At 33.0% G+C, this 23538-nt stretch overlaps 1 protein-coding gene across 1 annotated transcript; it reads right to left on the bottom strand.

Moving 5' to 3' along the window:
* Window positions 1-2149: 2149 nt before the first annotated feature.
* On the bottom strand, window positions 2150-23263 carry LOC129003520 (uncharacterized). The gene is made up of 3 exons (XM_054431816.1): window positions 23041-23263; window positions 8376-8664; window positions 2150-2894 (listed from the first exon to the last, which is right to left on the bottom strand). Exons 1-3 carry the CDS (start codon window positions 23261-23263, stop codon window positions 2150-2152), a joined length of 1257 nt encoding a protein of 418 aa, XP_054287791.1.
* Window positions 23264-23538: the final 275 nt, after the last annotated feature.

The raw sequence follows: 23538 nt of genomic DNA on the forward strand, positions 1-23538 counted from the left end.
ACGGCAAAACTACAGACTAAGTGAATTTTCATTTACATAGTTGAATTTTCACTAAAAGATTACCTTTAAACAGTCAAATTTTAAATCGTTATCTATTTAAATAAAAATTGTTTTAATGAGTTCTTAGGTTTGCTACTACAGAAAAGGTAATATTGAGATTTTAATTGAAGCATGGTTAAAACAGACACATTTACCAAACTTGATCCAGATATATCCTTAAACATGCAAATTTTGCAAACTACAATGGTTTACTTATTCTCCATAAGATTAACATGGGAATTTTAAACTTATAATTCTTTGGAATGTCTTCCTAACAATTACATTTACAAGACACCTCAGTGTATTAAATTATTTATTTTTTTAGCTCTATGGTTTAGAAACCACAAAATCTTATATATTTTGAGCATTACAAATTGTAAAAACTCATTTTTATCCCATAAAATACCTGATAAAACCCTGTTTCCGTGTTCACATGCTGGTTCTCAAACCTCTAGAATAAACATAGGTTTTCACGTTTGTACCGAATTTCATCAAAATCGAATGATTTTAAATCAAATTATTGTGCTAACGGACACATATTATATATGAATTTGAATGAATAGTATTTTGGAATCAGGGAACATTAAAACAATAAAGTAATGTGGTTCCAGGTCTACGTCTTACCATGAGACTTATGGTATAGCTTGTGTGTTTCCTGGTTAAAAGCTTATTCCTACTATGAGACATTCGCTGACAGTATTTGCTGTATGTTTTTGGGCCTGACATGAGTGAGAAGCAGCTCTAGTCAATAAAATTATAGGCTTGTTTGACCAAAAACCAGGTAAAAAACCATTAAATTTGCTTATTTTATCAATCTACAGAATATTCCATTTTAAAAATAACTTATGCTTCCATAAAAAAGTATACTTGCAATAAGAAATAGTCCTAAAATTCAGACTAAATTATGTTAAGCTGTGAACATACTACATTATTATTAAAATTGCAGGGGTTTTCATCAATCAAAGTTATAATTGCTCTTTCATCTGCTGGATTATTTTCGCCCTACTTAAATCAGTCATCATGTGCAGTCCTTATATTCTCTTAAATTAACTTACTTAATTAAGAAATTTGTCAAGTCTCTTAACATTATAACAACAATATCAATAAAAGTTCAGCAGTTCAAAAGTTAAGAGTAAAAACAATAACATTTTGGTATGTGAAAAACTTAACTTAATTTTTTTTTAACCACCCTAAAACGTATTTGACTTTCATATTAATTTGTTCAGTAATTTATTCGTTTATGTTTTCTTAAACAAAAAATTTAAAAGCCTATACAAAATATATTTCTTAAAACTTTGTTTTATCCTTCAAAATAACATCCCCTAGACTCTAGCAGTTGATTGAATGTAAATGTTTTTCCATTTAGCATTTGTAAATATTTTTAGTCACCCTAGTTTGAGGTTTCTTTTACTTAAAGATCTTATTTTATTATCCCGTAGTAATTGGCTATCCAAAGTAATTAAAATCTTCCCAACAACCTCATAAGACCTATAGTTCAATGGTCATATGTGATTGTTACATCTCCCTTTATAAAATAATTTATTAGATTGACAAAATCACAATTTATCCTTTTCCAAAATATACATTCCTGTTGGCTATTTGTCTTGACTAGCTAATAGCTTAGCACGCTTCATCACAAATGCGTACAGTCTGTGACAATGAACAGAACTAGAAATTCCATCCTTATGTTAAAACTTGTCGGTTTGAGAACAAAAATAAACACAGTAGAAATGAGCCACCAAAGTTGTCAAATACACTGAATTTTTAACACAACAAAACCTAAAGGACAACTTATTGTAGACATCTTTATATGTCTCGGCAACTATCACAGTAACTAAAACTAAGAGATCAAATAGAATTTTGGACCACTGTGTGTGGCTCATACAACTACAATAATTGGCTACAAACGGTTTATAAAGATGGAATGTCTATTTCAATATCCAAAAGTCAATGATACATCATCAAAAAGGTGCCAACCTCCAAAGAGAAACCCAAGTTAAGAAGGCTACATAACAGTACACAAACTACACGAGACAATGACATAACGGAATAATGCCTAACAATTATTTGGTCAACGATAAAAAAATCCTCAATAACATACCTGAGCTTCCTATGCCACCTCTATAACAGGAGTCCCTTGTCTTTCCATTTCTGTTTCAGTCATTTCTTGTTCAGGGCTCAATGATGAAGATGAAATTGCTGAATCGTTCTTTCCGTCTGGACTACTTGGACTTGTTCGGTCCAGTTCCAGTTCAGGTTGGTTTTGCTGAGGTGAGATTGTCGTTTTCTCCACAGGAGGTTCAACACTCTCGTGAATTTCTTCCGAAGGTGGTCTTGGTGTATCATTTTGTGGTTGGGGTGAATGGTTTTGAGATTCTTGCCTCAATGTTCCATGTTCTTCAGAGGGGCTTCCTCCGTTATTTTCAGGTGGAAGTTCAACAGATAACTCTTTTCCTTCTGTTTCCTTTTCCTCTTCATCTTTGGATTCTTCTTGAACCTCATTCTTGTCAATTGGTACAGCTTCTACTGGAGTGCTTGTGTCAGCCACAATAGGATCTTCCCCTGCTTGGTCTATTTGAAGGACTAATCCTTTGTCTTCAGTTGGAGATTTTGCTGGTGAAGACTTTCCAGACTTCATTGATGAGTTTTTTGGTGATTGACTAATCTGTTCCTTGGTGTCATTTTCTTCTTTGCTTTCATTTTCTAAATCCTTACAACTTCCCTTGGATTTCAAACTGTCTGCATCGGTTTTCACCTCTTTATCGGTATCTTGTTTCTCTTCAATTCCATCAACAGATTTCCTCGAGAGTTCTGCAGTGCTCGCTCTTGAACCTTTTGATGTGTTCATCTGAAAACTAAATTCACAGTCAGGAATTGAAGAGGCTACAACACACTTTTGTTATTTACATTTGTATTTACAGTTTATTTTTACATTCTATCAGCGGTCCTTGTAATGTGATATTGACTTGCTTGTTATCCTTCGTTATCATCTTCTTTTGTCAAGTCTTGATTTAAAATCTGTGCAATCATTTCATCAGTGCTAAATACACCGTCCGGGAATGGAGCCATTATGGAACGGGGGGATTGAGCTTGCGGATCTTTCCAGCTGCCAAGCATAAAAACTTAGTCACTAAAAGGCATTGTACATGTGCAAAAATTAAGGCATTAAAACGATTTACAGTTCAATTATTGAGCTCTTTAGTTAAGCTAGGATTTAAAAAATTGATTAATAAATTCCATATCTCCTATTTCACAATCCTTACATTATCAATGCTCACAACAATTATTTGTGCAAAGTAATTAATTTGAAATATTTTAAATAATGCAAAACAGTGTCATAAATATTAATTAATTAAACATCGTTCCTTGAAGCTATAAACAAGTTTAGTTTTGCATTTAAAATGTGAGAGAGTTTAATTACTGATATTTTAGGGTAAGTGTATTACTCAATTTGTATGGTTAATATGGCTAATATTTTTTAATACTATTTTAGATGGATTGAAAAAAAAACAACTTGTACAACCTACCAATTGAACTGCATCTTACGACTTTGTCAATGATAGTATACCTCAGTATTGTTACGATAAAATAAAGATTTTATTACTATATATAATTTCCAAGTTCCTAATATAAAAAATAGTTTGGATTGTCAACAAAGTTAAAAGTATTTCTTAAGCTTTGAGTGCTGCTAAGCTATGCTGCTAAAAGCTTTTGGCAGTGCATTGTGAAGAGATGAGGAACAATACAAAACAGACAATGAAAATTGTGAACGATGTGGTTGTTAATAAAAATAATTTAACTTTCAGGACTCCCAATAAATTGACTTAAAACTTCTTTGCATGTTAGAAAAGCTAGTAGCTACTGCCTACTTAAAAGAATGTTAAGTGCACTTTTTAAGAATATTACAAATTTTTTTGTTGAGATGAAATTTAGAAAATTCTACTTGTACTAGTGGCTTGTAGGGACATAAGTCCCTAAAAAGCTCAAATGTAAAACAACCTTTTGCAATACCGGTATTTAAACAAACTCAGAATAACATTATCTATGTGTGTCAGAATAGGCATCCCTACACCATATCTTTTGTGTAAAACCCAGTTTGTTATTCTTCTTTGTTTGCTTTTGTTGATGTCATTTTCAATAAATAATTTGAATCACTCCAGTGGAGTGGTTTAACATGAAAAGGCAGCAAACATATCATTGTTTGTGAATAAATACTGGTTTACTAAGGTAGCTTTGGTCTTGTGGTTAATGAGGATAAATAAAAGCTTCCCTGTTTGGAATTTTAAAAATTCATTGGAGGTTCACCTTCAGATGAATTGAAGACGCCTGCAATTTCATCTGCAGTAGGCTTATTATACCTACGACGATCCATATTTATCCTGTCTACAAACCTAAGTTCTAATTCACTGTCACCTTGTACAACGATTTCTTCCGAAGCTCTTTTGTAAATTTGTGCAAATGGATTTTCTAATAGAATTTCAGCTAGTTTTGACAATATTTCAGGTTTTAAGTCACTATTTTCTCGACGCCTTTGACGAATTTATGTTGCTGTTGATGTGTCAATAATGTACAATTGGCCATACACGGGGTCTTCATCATGTTGAGGCAGCAAATCTGAGATTGAACGATAAATCTGTCCTTGAATTTTGAAACAGTGTGTTCCTTTTCCTGGAATATCTTTCTTACTGGCTGAAAAATAAGCAAAAGCCATCGCACTGTTGCATTGTCGAATGAATTTATACAGTTGTGGGCTCTCTTCAAACAAACTTTTAAGTTCTACATTAGTTTTTGACTGAGGAAGGTTAATAATTCCGTTATGGCAACATGTCATAAAATGATTATTCGTTAGTTTTTCTCTAAAATGAAGAGCACTACATTGAATGCACTCTTGGTCCAATAATCCTGCATCATGGATCTTTACATTTCTCTCGTCTACCATGGGTCTCCTAAAAAGGGGTTGTAACATATCTTGATTAAGTTCGTCATTATCTACTCTTGCTCTCCTACGCGCACTGTCATTCCTATGAACAGTTCCCCGCCTTTGTGGTATTCCCCTGGCGTTCATATTAATTACAGTACTTATAATGAAAAGAATATATATCCAGCAGCCTACATACCAAAACATCTTGAATCCCTGGTGATTTTATAAAAGTATGATCGAATATGATTACTCTACGTTGTATATTCACTGCACTAAAAAAAATGTACTTACGAAGGAATGCAAATGCACCATTTTAGAACCAATAACATTTATAGGTTATTTTAGTTGTATATATTTACACAACCTTAACCTTAAAATGTGTAGAAATATAAAGAAAACAACATCATTTAAAATAAACTTGAACATATGATTTAAAAATAAAAACAAAACAGAAGTTAGATTTAATTTCGACTCTTTGATTATTTATACAGAATATTTATTCTATGTCGTTTATTCCTTTAACACGACAATAACGTAAAAGCATGAAAAAATGAAACTTGAGTATATGATTTAAATATAAACAAAGAATGCAGACGTTTTCCCGACTAATCTTCAATATTTCAGTTTTATTATAGTATACATTTCATAATTGACTGGCTAAAAGTAAACCAAATGTGTGTATTGATCACTGTTTTCAAATCTGTGGCACAGCTGTTTTAATTTCAAAAGATGTAAACAAATTAAACCCCATGTTGTTTTAATGGGAAAAGTTTTATTCTGTTGCAAATTTATGGTAAAAAAATAAGAAAAATGAATAGTTTTCCCTCAAAATTCACGTCAAGACCTTTAAAATAAGACCCCTCCCATCCTTCTACGGCCATCCAGTCACTCACAATTTCTTTACAAAAATTTGACTTACGGAATTATATATATAGATTATTCTATAAATGTGTGTAACACAATCTTAATAGACAGTGCCAAACCTATATAGTTCGGCCACATAGAAAACGACCTGCGTGCTAATGCTAAACCAATGCTAGAGGAGGTCGCTTTCTAAGCGGCCGAACTATAGCACAAATTTTACAAATATTTTTTTTTCGATCTTAAATAATTAGAATTTGTTGCAAGTTATTTAATATTTTTTTATCTACTTCTCTAGTTTTATCTTTTCATTTACTGGGAGCTCTGAAAACAGGTGAAATATTATTAATATTGTCATTCCAAAAAGAGTGTTGGATACTTAACTTTGTGTGTTTGATTCAAATTCTTCATCTTTCAATCTTCTTTTCACCAACTCTGAGTCAATTTTGAAATATTTGATAAGTTCAGACCTTATGTTCGAGTGGTACTCGTATAATAATTTCTGAGTCAATTAGGCTTTCCAAACACAGTGTATTTAGTTTAATTATATACGTTTTCTCTGGTGGAATAATGTGTTAATGTGGTTTAGGAATCTAATAGTAACATTGAAATTCAAATCAAATTTAAAATTAACCTTTCTTATGTTTATTACAGTGATCTGTCCATGTTAAAATTTGACTTAATCTTTAAATCACTCTGAACAACTTCTGTTTCTAAGTATTACTTTGGTATTAATAAAAATATTAATAAAACATAATATCTTTTTTGGATGTATGTCATAACTTAACTAATTAAACAAATCTATTTGAGTAATTTTCACATACAACCAAGTCCGTTCAAGAGTTCTTTGTTTAGAAATATTCCAAATTGTTTACTCATTCAAGGAAAAAAACTAAGAATTTCTGTGCAGAATATTTATTGTATTTTACAATTTTATTATTTTGTGTACCTCATATTATTTACACTAAAATATTTGTACATCATGTAAACAAGTGTTTTAAACATTCAGGAGAAGAATGAAGGCATGACAGTGACATGAATAAGGCACTATAGCACAGTTATTTTTACATTTAGACTGGCTCTACTGCACAAGAGAACTCTAAATTGTTTAATCTTTTCTTATTAAATGTTTAAAACAAATGAATTTTTATAAAGATTGGTCTGGAATTAACATTGGTAACAGAAAAATCGTAATCTACTTGCCTTAAACGTATACAGTAAAAACACTTTACAAAACTAAAAAATATTCTCATAAACACACTAAATGATTTAACAAACACAATTGTACATTTTTTTATTAAACAGGATTCTCTGTGCAGTTTTCTAACTGAAGAAGCCAGACAGGCGTAATAATAACTGTACTGAAGCAACATTAGCAACTAACAAACATATAACAAGTTACATGCTCTTTTGAGGTTCAATGCAGAATAATTTTTTGTGAGAAAATATTTTGCAGAAGTTTATTTTTTTAATTAAATTAGTTCAGTTAAACAGGTTTTAACAGCAAACTTAAATATTTGACAAAAGAAAATTTATTTGTTTATTAGAATATCTAAGGTCTAATACTGTCAGAAGCATGACATATTTTTATATTATTTGAAAAACAAATGTTTATTCAATTTTCACAATTCCTACAAACTATATCAAAAAGAAATATTGACTAAATATTTCCTCCAATGGAACTAAAAGTGTTTACATTGAAATGATAGAAAAAAACATATTATTAAATTAGCCTATAATATTTTTCATGATTTAAAATAATACATTTGAAAAAGCTGAACTTTAAAATAAATCATTTCTGTTTGGGGAAATCTTCTAATAACTAAGTTACTACTCTAAAAAAATGCACATTTTATTTTGTGCTTGTATATATTATCATTTTTCTTTGTCTCCTGAAATTAATCAATTAATGATCATTTATGCACTAAAATAATCACTTATCACAATGTGTATTTGTAAAATCCCAGTTATTTACAAAAGATATAGCATTTTACATTTGAGAAAATTTTCTTTTATTGCTTTGAAAATAAGGGATGGTATGGGGTATGTGGTTATTTTTCTAAAAAGTACAATTCAAAATGCAGTGAAGTTCTTGTGAGTTTTACATTTTTGTGAGATTCTTGCCTTCAGAAATGTCAATATTAATCTCGTTCTTCATAACAGACAATTTTACATAGTAACAACCAGAAAGAACGAAATTTTTTACAAAATTTGAATTACTGCCCAAACAAACTAAAGCAAGTGGTACAGATTAAAATATTGACATATTGTATAGAATGTACATAATGTACAAAATACATAAAATATAAACAGCTGTACATTAAAACAATCGAAAATATTTATTATATTTAGTACGAGCATCCAATTAAATCTATTTCAGCTGAAATTTAAGATTATTGTTCAATAGCAAATGTTGCACCATTACTCAAACTTTAAATTTGAAAAAATATAATTCTAAACTAGAAAAATCATTTTAGATATCTAATGAAAATGTACAAGGCTGATATGTACACTGTATCCCTGAATTTAAAGCACACTTATTAAATTTACTTACTCCTTATTTTCCGATTCTTTTTCTTTTTCCTCTGGCAAAGGTAAACTCTCTTCCAAGTCCTCTACCATTGTATCCACAGCATCCTTAGCTTCATCTACTTTCTCTTCTGCTGCCGCCTCCACTTCTTCAGCTGCTTTGGTCATTTCTTCCTGCGCCTCGCTCATTGCTTCCTGAGCACCGTTCATTGCTTCCGCCTTCTTCTCTTTCACTGTTCCGAGAGCCGAGCCTATTGTGTCTTCTACATCTTCCACTACCGACTCCACCTTATCCTTAACTGACTCCCCAAAATCTGAAACAAATTATAAGATTGTTTTAGAAAGTGGTAGTTACTTAATTTTTCCCACCTTGCATCTTTAAATCTTGTGACACAAATCTCCAGGTCAGCTTGACACAACAATCATACAACATTACTTAACGTTGGAGAATTCAAACTGTATACAATCGTCAATTACTGCATTTTTTAACATTAAACCAAGCCAAAGAGAATTAAAAAGTCTAGAGGAAACTTGCTTCTGGGATGACCACGAGCTTTGAGCTATAGTAGTTGTACTATAAATATATAATTATGATGAGCAGGAATTAAGAGCCCAAGCGGTGAGCACTGCGGAAATTCCTATCCCATAAGGCACAGGGTCTTCCTCCACCGTGTGTGTTGTAGTACATGAGGACGAGTGTGCGTTGTTACACTTTGCCCTAGACACGAGCAAATAGTGCTAGACATCACTTAAGTGTATTTGAATGTCCTCCTGTACCTTCTCCTCTGTCATAAAACTAAATCAACGAGTAGGTATTTCCTCATATCTACGCTAGGCACATATTCTATGTCTTCCGAACCTAATTACATCTTCCACTTGAATGCTAGCATAGGCTACTTATTTTTCAGATAATAAATCAAACTAGTGCACCTGTTTGCTCGAATTCGAGCAATTGCAAAGTATTACATGTGTGCTATTTCAAGACGAACACCAGTCATAATTTCCAATGACTCAAAAGAGTCGACTCAAAGATAATGTCATAGATAAAACATAGTCATCAATCACTCCACTCCAGTTATCGAAACTGAAAACAAACACTCTTGTGTGTATCATGTGTTTACTATGAACAGCTGTAATTAATACAAATTATTTGTCTGTTTAAGTAAACAAAATCCTTTCTTCATAAGAAATACATTGGGATTTTGATGGCCTGTGGGGCAAAGCCCGAGGACTTTTATTACAGGAATTGGATCATTATATCTATACTTATTTAATACACAAGCAGGATTTTTGTGACAATTACTCCTCTGAAACTACTGAACCGATCGACATGTTTTTGGTGTCATTGGAAAGAGCGTAACGTGAAGTTGTGCAGGAAACTTTCTTTTTAGGGAAATAATTAGAGAGTGAGGCCCTGGGGCCCTTTAAAGTTTCGTATTTCTCCATAAGATTAACATGGGAAACAAAATTTGTTATGGAACTCCAGCTGTTGTCAGAAATTAAAAGTGAAATAATTATTGATCGTATCCATGGTAACAAAGAACAAACCCACAAAATTTAAAAATGTAAACAAACAGAACTAACTGTCAAATTAATTTTGATTTCACAATTCCACACAGCTGGTCCAAACATATTAAATACTGCATGATTATTAGAACAGGACCGGTATGGATCATAAACATAAATAAAATGTGTCACTCGCCCATTTAAAATTGATTAAATGGAACTATATGCTAATGTCATTAGTATGGGATTCTTTCATATGGTAACTATACCATTCGGTAATTTGTTGACCGAGTCTGTTCCAATATTTTTGAGCTGCTGTAATAATATTTTACAGGAAATAATTGTTAGATAAATTCATGGATATAAGTAATAATTCGGATTCTTCAATCATTGCTGTTATTAAAATTATGTATCCGCAGCAAACCTTCAGACTAAGCGAATTCCCATTTACCTGGCTTAATTTCTACAAAGATATTCCCTGAAAATGGTCATGTTTTTCCTATTTAAAGCTTAAGAGTTAATTTTAGTATGATTACTTAGGTTTGCTGCTACAGGGAAGGTAGGTGTGATTTTGTTGAAATATTGATAGCTAGATAGCTTAATATGATTGTTATTGGTTTACAAATCCTGTAATACTTTACAATTGCTCGAATTCGAGCAACATGTACACTAGTATAAGGATAAATATGTGAATGACCAATGAGTATGTCAATACATTTTGTACATTGTAAATTGCCATTTGTAAATTAATTATTTATTTTACTGTGTTACAACATTTTAATCGAGCTTCACTGCATTTTGTACCAAAGTACAGTATTATGAAGCAATGCAGTCAGATGCCTGGATGCACCACTACAGTTTAGTTGCACATGCAACTGCAGAGTTGATTGTTACCCTGGTTTATATGATATTGTTATTAAATTACACTTAAATATCACTTTAATGTAATCACTGACATTAGATACCAGATCTGGCCTTGGGTGGTGCTTTTACAACCAAAAAAAGATAGTATACCGACAATACAAACTAACAAAAAATCTCAATGTATAATATTGGCGTTCATGCTCCCACCCTTTTTTTCTTTTTCTGATATAACTGACGTAGCATTTAAGGACATTTTACAATTTCTTTGGTATTTTGCACTCAGCACTGAATACCACTGAAGTGCAGGACCCTGTGCGGCCAAACCTTTTGCCTAAGCAATGATACCTGCCTTATATACTGGGGTAGACATTCCATTGGACCAGCAGCGATTGTTTTTTATTCATAAAGATCAGTTGAGTAAAATGCTTCCACATAAAAATTACACTGGGGTGCGTTACTGTGTTCATGTTGTCGGTTGTCCGATTGACCCCGTGATGGTGATACTAGTGACCACGAGTGTGGAAATATTTTTGTAAATATAGACTTTAGTGTTAGTGAAGAAGATCAATTAAGAAGACCCCTGAATATGTTGCACAAGGTGGAGAAATGCTTATTAGTCCAGTGCAATTGGGTTATGACCCGGACATCTACTGTAGATCTACTGTAGTCTATTTATGTGTACTTGTAAAAAAAAAATAAATAACTTGGGGGTTTCCAGTGTTATAGTGGGAAAAGAACACGTAACAATGGTTTCTCACTCTCCGTCCGTAAGTGGTTTTTCTGCGTCTTATAAAAATCTTATATATTATTATTTTGCCACTGGATTTATTAGTGTCAATTACTTTGCTGCTTATTTATGAAGAATGTTTATTGAGTACCTATTCAAATTATTGGTAAGTAATTAATCACTTTAAAAATTCAGCAAAAAATATATAATAGGTATATATATTCATAATATATTATAGTACCACTAACTTAAAGTAAATTACATTGTTTGCAATGATGGATACTTTTACTTTAGGTAACTCCAATTAAAGTATTGACAAAACTGGAAGAGCTAAAAATAGTTGAGCTTGAAAAAGTTTGTTGACTGGTTTATTTCCCTCTTCCTGTGATGTTTCGTGATAACTGGTGGTGTCAGTTGTTATGTTGAGATTGTTTAACGCCATCTCCGCATGCAATCTTTATTTCGTATTTATAAGACTATTTTTAAATCCACTAAGACGTAAATATTCAAAGTTGTATTGAGATTGACAATACGTCACATATAATTTTTGGTTTGCTTATTGTTAATTTGTAAACAACACACATATTGTGCGATGTGCCAAAACTACTAAACCGATTTTTACGATTGAGGTGTCATTAGCTTATTAGTCTAGCGGAAGGATGCATGGTGATTAAAAAGAAAATTTTCTTAGGTCATTGCCCTCCTCTAGCCTTTGATTTATTTCTAGAATGTGTTTTCAAAGGCTCAGGATGTCTAATCTTTAATCTGTGGTATTGCTGACTTGTTTTGAAATGATTTTCAATCTGAATTGTATTTAACAGCTGGTTACTTCAATTGAATTTTTAAGTCACTTTGTAAACAAGAGACAAAACAGTTTATAAAAATAAATTTTAAAAAGTCTATCTTCTATCAGTATCAAATTATTGTACCTCGATTGAGAAAGGTAAATTTCTTTATGGTGGTATCTACAATTATCATATTTTATATATTATAAAATAGTAGTGTTAGTGTAAAAATGTAATCATTGTCTAAAATATGCAAACACTGGTACAATTTAATTTTATGGGTTTTTCTTAAATAGGCCTATTAACTTTTTAGCTTTTAAATAAAGGTAGAAGGTTGCGTTGCACTATTGTATTTTTAGTTTGTATTGTATTATTTTTATGCCTTGGAGACTGCATTATTTTTATGCCTTGGAGTTGGAGACTGCATTATTTTTATGCCTTGGAGACTGCATTATTTTTATTTCTTGGAGACGAGTTTCAAACCCTATTAAGATGAGTAATTTGCTCACTGGTCCCCTTAAATATGTTTAACACTTGCACTATGTCTATGGCTATATATCATCAACGTCCATTTTGATTTTAAAACTGGGGACAATCAACACCGAACATGGGGATGGAATGTTGACTGATATCAATAAGTAGTGAAAGATTTGATTTAAAGTCAACATTGTCAACTCGCTTCAGCATCAAAACATTAAAACTTTCTTACAATTCACTGTTTGATGTTATAAACGTGATAGGCGTCGATTAGAAGCAAATTAATCAGCGTAAAGACGCTCGGTACTTTAAGGTTATGTTGCTAAAAGCGTGACGTCACTCTGTTATCAGATCGCATTAAGGCAATGGCGGCGTCACTTACTCCAGTCAATACTATTTGCATAATAGCGGGTATTTCGGTAGCCTTTGTTTCTATACAGACGCCAATCCTGGCCTTCCCGAAATATCTGAATCTTTACTAGTAAAAGGTAATTTTTTGATTAGACAAGAGTTATAGTCTACAAGTCATATAACAGAATTGCAATCATTTACTTAAAACATTATTAATAGAAAAGGTAGTTTATAAACTGTGTTCACTTTAACATAACAATTGTCCTCCTAAAACAGATACGTGTAACTAATTATATACATTTTTGTATCGTTGAAAATCAAATATGTATAGTGATGTTTATGAACATTTTTAATGTAACTCATAATTTTAAATCCTTAAAATGTCTCAGAACATATTCTTTACAGTCATGTTCATATCCCCTCCAGTCTCGTATTTACATCATAATCATGCGACTATTTTTCCATCGTGAACAGCTATATGATAAGGAAGCACTTTTCGTTGTAACCAGTTATTATGGACATAGACATAATTCAGTGCACAACACATCCAATAAGAATTTAAATTTCAGAATATGTGATTTATCAAAATAGAGCACAGTAACGATAGAATACAGCTAAAAGTCTTTTCATACAATATATTTTAAGGTACCGTTATTCAAGGAAAGTGTGGTGTGTTCTTAGAGGGCCAAATTTCTCCAAATTGATTTCATGAACCCAAATCAGCCAGGTTAATCAAGGTTTCAAATTATTCAATCGGTAAATCATGGAGGTTTTCTAAGGTGGCAAGAAAAATCGCGTGGACCGACAAGACAAGACAGTAGATGACGTGACCGAATTATCCCTTCCCCCGAACTTCCTCGTTACTCAGTGGTCAGCTAGTGGTGGGAGGGGGGGGGGAGAGGGTGGTTCACCGACCGCAACCCTTATCATCAATCTTTCTTCATAAACAAATCGGTTCGTGCGGTCAGCTCGGTTATCTAGCAGCTGATCTGAGTTAAACCCGGCAAGGTTAACGTATGCAGACGTTAAATGCATCCATTACATCACAAACCAAGGTTGAGTTGGCCGTTACCAGGTTTAATGTCACTTTTCATTGTTGTTTTTTATGAGATGAATATATTTGCTTTAATGTGCAATAGGTTTTCAGCCTCGATGAAAATCGAGAGAGATATTGAACTGAGTGCAATATGATTATTAAAATGTTAAATAAGTTATGGTATTTATAAAATATTTTAATAGTTATCGATTCTGAAATAATACTGTGTAGGCAAGCATATTTCTTGAAACCCTTTTTTCTCAGCTCGTGTGCATCGCAGGGTAAATCTACGCATTCTGTCAGAAAGATATTTTTCTGTAGATGTGCAGAATACCTTCATAAATTAAAATACTCTAAAAAATAAGCACACAAAATTAGTTCAAATAAAAAAATAATCAAATGGAACTTATGCCATGCTGGTGACGAAATATTAACAGAAAATCAAAAGAAATGGAAGAAATTCCAATCAATTTTTTTATTTACAGCGTGGGGTGAAAATAGAGAAGTCTGTACATTACATATTTTTGGTCGAGTTTTCTACCACTGGACGACCTATAGTAATTGTTTACTATAACATTTACTACTTATGATCATACACTTAGTTGTCCCAAAGGTTCCTACATTTGTTCTTTTTTTCGAAACTGTATACATTTTTAACTATAAGCACGAGAATTACCTGTTTTATTATTAGTTATTTTGAAGTCTATAAACTGCCATATCCTGAGTCCATGTGCGTCAGCAGGCGATTTTTTAATTTTAGATTGACTAAATTTTGGTAAAAAATTAAAATACCTATTAAAACATAATAGTCTATTGAAAGGCAAAGGACAATAACTAAACAAAAACTCAATATTTATCAAAAGATCACGTGAGTATAAGGTACTGTAGTTTGGGAGGGCATTCGATTGGTTAGACTGTCAGTTAGATAGAACACACACTAAAATTAGTATAAATTATTTGAAAAAAAACATTTATTTAATGTTTGCAATAATTAATAGGTGACTCTTTATTAACTCTACGTGTGTACGTCCAGGAGCTATGGATTATAGAGGAAAGGATAGTGCGCAGTTTTGATTTAAATTATAACTTTTTTTATAAAGAACCTATATTTTTGTTCCTATTTATTATTTTAAATATTTCTATTTAGTATCAATTTTGTAGGCTACGTTGTTTTAAATTTCCATAAAGATTGTTGAGTCCTAATAAGCAAAAATGTCAACGATGAAAACTAAAAGAAATCTTCACCGTTTTGTAGAATTGTTAACATGTTTCTCAGTATTTTCTCAGCAGCATACATCCCAGGAGAAAGTCGAAATAGGAAAATGTATTTGAAAGTTTGCTCTGTTTACCAGGTAATGATCGAGCAAGTAGGCCACTTTAATGTATTGTTGTTACATTGATGCACTGTTTGCTGTATTGAGCGATGTGTTGTAAGTTGTAAGACGCCGCGCCTTGGTCAAAGGAACTTCCCCAGTCTGTGATGGACTTTAGAACTTCCGGGGTTTTGCCTTGGTTACAGCTTTCAGTGAATTTCCAATATATAAGCTTTTACCAACTCATTGTAAGACCTGAACCCAGGGCTGATTTTCTTTTTTTCATTTTGATGTCCCAGGGAAGAAAAATGCCACCCTTTCAAATTAATATGTTCTATTTATTTACTTGTGTGTGCGCCCGTTAGCACGATAACTTGAGCAAAAATGTTCAAATTTTGACGAAATTTGGTACAAACGTGTATAAACCTACGTAAACGAGTTCTAGAACCTGCACTATCGGACTATGGGAATTTCGTGGGGTAAACATTTCGTTTTCCCCACTTTTGATCCCCAAAACATAAATCTTTGCAATTTATTTCCAAACCATTTTGTAGAGCTAAAAAAACAAAGAATTTAACAAACTGTACAGTAACCGTTGTTGTACAAATAATTATGGAGAAAAAAAATCAAACTGGAAATTTTGAATTCCTATGTTATTCCTCACTGTGTTATATACAGCAAACGCCAAGTAGGCCTCCTCCCTTACTGATATAGTGTTGTGTACAAGTTAAATTTACGTGCATGCTCATTCGTCATAGATATAACACGCAAATGGCCCAGTAGTCGAGTTCGAGTAGTCTGTATGTAACACTGCTGTTTGTGAAACAATCTGTCTATATTATAATGTTGTCTGTAAACTACTTAAGATTGATTTGCATTTAAAAAGTAAATTTCAAGAAGTCCCGCGAAAACCATATTAAATTGACGACCATTGGACCATTGGACGACGCAGGCCTATAACGAGGGAATGTTTTCTTTGTTTATGTTTTAAGGGTGTAATCACATATCCGTGACTCTAATTATTAATACGTCAACTTTTGTCTATTAAAATTGGTAGGTTGATTTGAATATTACAAAATTTTAACATTATAGGCAATAAAATACAATAAGGGACTGTGTTAGGTAAATAATAGAAAACAAATTTTTGTGTAGTAATACACTTTTTATACCGTAATTTATTAATTCCTCAAAACAGTGATTCAATCCTGAAGCCAAACAAAAATGTATATAAGATCTGTTACTATATAAGTGAATAATATTGTATAGCAATGATTGTGAAGTAATTTAACAGTTAATTAGTTTATGATAAAATAACCAACAAGATTTGGTAGTAAAAATGTATTACAAGGTTTTATTTTATTTTGGAAATATGGCTTTTAAAATGTTTACCCTTAAAACATGGTAATAGCCAAATTTAACTACAGCCATTGTGTGGTTCTAAAAAAAAACCTTTTTTATGTTCAAACATTTTTGTACAGTGAAAGGTTACGGAGAAATTAACAAAACGGTACATTAAAATTATAATGTTATTCTCACGGAGGAAGTAAGTAAACTGTTCTAGTTTGCTTGTTTATGGATATATTTTTATCAAATTTGGCAAGTTTATTTATTTCATTCTAAACTATAAACATTTGATAAAAAGAATTTTCCCTTTTCAAAAACAGCAAACCTGTATTTGTTTAATCTAATCTTATTTAGAAGGAAAATAACTATAATTTGTTTATTGGAAAACTCCAACTAGACGGATTGAAATTCGCTTAAGTCTGCATAATTACAGAGTTTTTGAAATTCATGACGTTCAGTGACGTAGCCAGGATTTCAAAATGGGGGGGGCAACCGACCGGGCCCAGGTAGAAGGGGGTCCGGGAACATTTTTGGAAATATAGGCCCTAAAACGGTCTTTTTTAGCTCTACTGGCACTGAAAATAATCAACCACAACGTCTATACATTATTATTATTATTTATATAGGCCTAATTATTATTATTATATAGTTTTACGTTTAATTTGACCGAAACCGGAAGAGGGCCGGACCCCCAGGACCCCCATGGCTACGTCACTGTGACGTTGGTTTTAAACATGTTATCTGAATATTTACTGGGAGGATTTTTATTTGATAAAGTTGACGATGTTATAACTATAAAAACTCCGGCGCCGCTATTAAATCGCGATTGTCTGTTTTGCTTTCTTTCAAAACCTCGTCGGATCAAAATGTCAATTTAGCCACAGACGTGTAAACATTGAATCAGCTGACTAGGATCAATGAAATCCAATCAATAATGGTTCGTTGACCTGACAATGCCTATTGAATACTTCAACAGCATAGACATATCTAGTTACCACCTTCATGTTATATAGGGTGTTGCAAAATATACAGCTGTAAGCATAGTTGGTATTAATTAGAATTTCACATTTATTTGCAAACAAGTAAAGATGTTACGATGGTGTAAAAAGGTATACCCGTTGTTTTGGCGAATTTCCCATATAGGGAATAAGCCTAATATATAATTCCCATGTTATTCTTATGGAGAAAATGAAAACCGTTGTTGTTTACTTGTTTATGAGTATATGTTGATAAAATTTATTAATTTCATCCTATACTATTGATGTATGGTCAAAAACACTTTTTATCTTCCCTGTAGCAGCAAACCTTAACACTCGTAAAATCTAATGTTATTAAAATTGGGAATATGTCTTATTTATGGAAATATTTTAGTAAAAATGTAATCAGACAAGTTGAAATTCGCTTAGTCTGCAGGTTTGCTGCGGCGGGAGTATTTAAAAAAAAATGTTTTTGTCCTCAAGCATTGTTTTATAGCGTCAGAATGGATAACAACTGAAAGTTATTTTCTTTATTATACCGTCCAGCATCGCAGATTGCTGCCTTGGTGGTATTTTATGTGGATCAAGATAAAGGAAAGGCGGGTGAAGAACAACGGCACGCCAACCTGAAGACAATTCTCTCTTTCTCGATATGTGAGTCACTTTATGTCAAAAATAAAGTAAAAATTTACATTTATTTGACTTCCAGGAACTTTGTACACAGCGTTTTTGTTTTAGATATTAATTGGTCACCGTGCCTGTACTAGTCTGTGAAAAGTATTCCTAAGAATAATTTACAAGGTTTTTTAATCGGCTTTGTACCTTTGACTGCAATTAGAACCGTTGTCTCTTTAATCTGTGTTAAAACTAGAAATTCCAATTCCATTATTATTTAAAACTTAGCCAGTTTGGAATAAAAATGAACTACACCATCGACATAGGGAGCTGATGTCAATCAGTCAATCAAGCATACTTTATAACCAGGCCAGCTTATTTTAAACTATGTTATCTTTTATATCACAGTTAACTAAAAATACAAAAGAAAATAGTGACTGTAGAAAAATCTGTGAATAGCTCATTCGAATATGTTATTTTTAATATTGGCTGCCACTGGTCCGTAAAAATGGTATGCCTACTTCAGTAGTACTGTACCAGGACACCAGGACACACAACCTGAACAAAGGGTGGCTAAATAGTAATTTTTGGTTTGCACGTACAAAAACAAATTATTTCTCTACTTGACGTTTACTGACTCATATAACCACTCAGTTCAATTCCAGGCCTTGGCGTTCCAAGTGGCAACACTGTCAGTAGTGCTGTTTAACAATATGAATAACACGCAATTAAATGAGAGGGCGCCATCTGTCTTCCATGTTAGCATATGACGTCTGGCGCTACACAGCCCTACTTGCAACGTTGCCAATTCTACTAGGCCGCGGCCTGGAGGTGGCTGTGGTGTAGCGGTCAGCTCCTTGGTCAGCGTAACTCGTAACGATCGCTCAGCGTTCAGCGTGTAAGGAGTCCGGTCATCGCTCCTTAATCCCGCGGCCATCTTGATTTCGATTCTGCACGCAAATCAGTAATTTACTCGAGTTGCGCAATTTGGAGAAACCAGCTTTTAAGGAGCTTTACGATTGATTTTAGTGACTACTAAGAACTTGTAATGTGCACTAGAGACAGTGTGATGTTACTTTTCTCTACTAGTTAATAGTTTTTACTAAATTAATCAAATAGCTAGACATCAATTCATTTATCTATGATACGACATTTCTTTCGTAGTATGGTTTTGTTGGTTAAGCAAGCAATATCTGCATTTGCATTTGATTATTGGGGGTTTCGTTACTTCCCATTTGCAATGATTACAGTACTGTTTTTTAGCTATAGTTTTGATAAAAAAAAAAAAAAAAAAAACTATAAAGAGAGAATATTGAACAACTCTTTACTTATTAAAACTGCATTCAGCCACTCCTGTTAGGTTTTGACTTCAAAAAACATTACTTCACATTACTAACCTACCTACCATGTATAAATTAAGACATACATCATAAAAAAAATAAAAGTTGTAAAACTGTGTACAAAATTTACGTTATTGACTCCTTCTTTATTTTCATCATTAATTTCCGCACATTCCTGAAATATTCTCCGAAATAGACATTGGAATATATTTTCCGTTCTTAACATTCGTAATCAATATAGTGGAACCTCGATAACAAGCGAACCTTGATAACAAGTGTCATTTTCAAATCACTTTGAATTTATTTGACCCCTAATGCACCTCGATAAGAAGTCAACCTTGATAACAAGTCCTATACCTATAATGCCTGTGAGAGTCTTGTTATCAAGGTTCTACTATACGATCCGTGTCATAAATTCAGATCAAGAGTTCAACTAGTACATGAAACATTGACACCCAGGTATTGTGGGGGTTACAATATAATTCAAAGCTAATAGTTGGACATCTGCGTTTTAAATTTTAAAGCGAACAGTTTCTAAGGAGGTGACCTAGTAAGGGTAGAACAGGGGTCAATATTGTGATAGGGTATGCTGTAGTCATCACGCAACGGGCGACCTTGGAACTGTTACAAGTCACAGGTAACAAACGGTTGCAACTAACTAGTTACAAGTTACAACTACTTAGATGTATACTTGACTGTACTTTATCAATATTCAATTGGCTTAATATAATTAGTTAAGTGAACTCGTGCTGGGAGATAATATTCTGGGAGTTAATTTAAGCTATCGACTATTGGGAATGTAATGCACACTTCCGTATTATGACAGAGTTCCCAAACGATCAGTTTATTAAATTGAGAGAAAACGTTTGACTCTTCTACGGTCAATCGCACCCCCGGATCAAACAGGTTAGCCTACAAATCAGCTCATAGATTATGTCATCACATCTATACGATGAAAATATCAGAAACAAGTTTTTAAGCCATATAATGCAAATTGTTTAGATGCTACGAATTTTAAAACTTATTTTCTTAATCGTTATTGTTGTATAACGCCTATTTTGTAGATTGATTCGTTGCATATATTCTGTATTAAAGTCGCCAAGTTTTGTAAACACTCTTGAAATCATAGTTTTAATGTGTTTTTTTGGAGAGGTCTACTAAACTGTTGTAAAACATGACGATGTCTATGTTAGAGTATGAGTATTTGTTCTCTGACACAGGTTATGGGAATGGTCGCCGGTTTGGTATGAGACTTGACTTTCGATTTTTGATGGCCAGAAACTATACCCGCTTTCTTGATCGCTTGACTAAATCGATTATTTCTGGCTGAAGAACCTATAATAGTAATTTTTGTCAGTGTTATTATATATTTTATTCGTCGCCACTCATCCTTAAATTAATTTCGCATTTAAAACTTAAATAAAAGCCCTTATGTACTGTAATGTTAAGCGATGCGAGTGACTATGATATTTTAACGGTAAAATCACATATAAATTATATTACTTTTGAAGGGTAATTTTTACAGCATTTGTTGTTGATTAATTTTGTTTAGAATTTGAAACATTTAATCAATATTGTTATGGCAGTTTTTTTTTAATTCAGATTTTCCTGTTATGTAATTTATTTTCATGGAAAAAATCTTCATTTAAATTAAAACGTCTGAAGATAGGTACCATAGATAAGTGAAGTGCGCACTTGCCAAAATGCATCATAATCGGGCCAGATTTGCATTATTTGTAGATCATCCACACACACAGACATAATTTCGAAAATAAGGAAATCTAAAACGGATATTTCCACCAAAAACTAAAAAGATGGATGAAAACATACTTGCTCCATATACATAGCCTATTAGGGGGAAGTAAAATGCACTCTGATGGACCAGCTTCGTTTAATTTTAATTTATAATTGCATTATTGAATTGAGGATGGAGTTATGTATCATATTGATTACGTCGATAACAAGATTCAGTTTAAGTGCTGCATCGAAGCCTGATAATGTATAGTCTGTGGTATGATTTGGTTTGTCATATATATGAAAGGGACGGCGAATTTTATATATATATATATATGAAGCTGGGTAGAACCATAACATGTTACCAACACAGAGAAAATAATCGGGTACGAGCTCCCAGCTTGCCGATCGAAAATTGCCAATTAATCGTTTATTGACTCTATTATATCTATTTGATTTTTAAATGTCTAGAGAGGGCTAAACAAACTTTACATTTTGGGCAGTTTTGATATCAATCGTTTTATAAACCAGTGGATACGTATTTTCAAGACAAACTGCAATTTAATTATATATTTAGCAGGGATCTTTCCCTTTCTGTACAGTAATAACGACACGAATTGAATACAAAATTATGAGGTTTAGTTCATCAATACAGTTATGGAGAGTTGTGACCTTGTAATTTTTATTGTATTTGAAGGGCCGTTGGTGTTACGTGTTCCACGCCATCAAATACTCACGAGTACCTACTAAAACTACCTGAAAACTCAGTTCCAAGAATTTTTAACAATAGTTACATGAACTCATTTACATACATTTCCACGCTGACGGTTGCAATTCCCATCCAATTCACTTCATATTTAATATAGGTACTCAAAAATGAGAATTTACTAAAAATCAGACATACTGTATTAGCCTATGTAAAAAAGTGAATTCCATATTTTGGATTAAAATCTACAAAATTACAGCCTTATGATTTAAAATTGTCCGAGCACCACAGATCACACTTAAGCTTAAGATTTGTCCACATAAGTAAATGCTGTTCTTCCCCCAAATTATCTTTCACAATTTTTTCCATTTCTCCAAAAACATTCATCTCCCAACCAGTCGCATTATTATGTAAAGTTTGTGTATTTCGTGTGGTAAAGTACAACAAACATATTGTTTGTTTTTGAAAATGTAACACTTGGAACAATTGTTTGAATTTTTGGATATGGATGGATCATAGAGGTGCACATAAAATAGGAGGTTGTGTAGTTGAATTTTGTTAACTTTTTGTCAGAAACCAGATTAATACAAACCAGTTGGTAATGTTAAGTTGTTGATTTTTAGTCTCTGGATATATTGAACAGTGTAATAGCCAACAGTGATGTAGAATCGGCCGAAATAAGCAACAGTATATGATGACAAAAGTATGGATATGGATCATATCTATGGATGTCATAGTTACTCCAAAGCCTTAGGTTTCCCGAATCTCAAGACTTCCCACTAGTGCACGATAGATGTCCGATCACCTATTCTCGAAAATTAAATCAAAACACTCAAACTTCAAATCCATTTTGACGCATCCTAAAACACATGCCACCTGTTTTTAGCAAATCCCCTATAAGGTTTCCTAGTTTACCTTGCAGCTTGTGGAACGCCTCATCTTTAGCATGTGTAACTCCGTCGAGCATTTCCTGAACGGGCAGCGCGTCGGCCATCCCCGTCACGGTCTGCCGTACCTTCCCCGCGACGCTGTCATCCCCCGCCAGCGAGCTCGGGTCTCCGCCCCGCAGGTCGTACGGGGGTGCCTCGGGGGACGGTCCTTGGGTCGCCGTCAGTGGCGTACTGCTAGCGCACCCCATCACCGCGGCCACAACACCTGGACTGAACTCTGCCACAACCCGCACCCCCGTATCGATCTGTACTATCGATGTATCGAAGTCGGCGTCGGGTAGGTTATGAGCGATTAAAATAAATAATGTACTAGTGTGTTTCACGATGAGATGGATTCTCACATTGAAAAATAGTAAATATGAATTTGACGTAAACGATGATGCTTTTATATAGTGTTTTGTTGCAGTGGTAAGGTTTTTACCTTTATTGTAAGGGGGCGAAAAACATATTCTGTTGTATGAAA

The sequence above is a fragment of the Macrosteles quadrilineatus genome, unplaced genomic scaffold, assembly GCF_028750875.1.
Source record: "Macrosteles quadrilineatus isolate MER2022 unplaced genomic scaffold, UCM_ALF_1.0 Scaffold_9__3_contigs__length_116548681, whole genome shotgun sequence".
NCBI lineage: Eukaryota > Metazoa > Arthropoda > Insecta > Hemiptera > Cicadellidae > Macrosteles > Macrosteles quadrilineatus.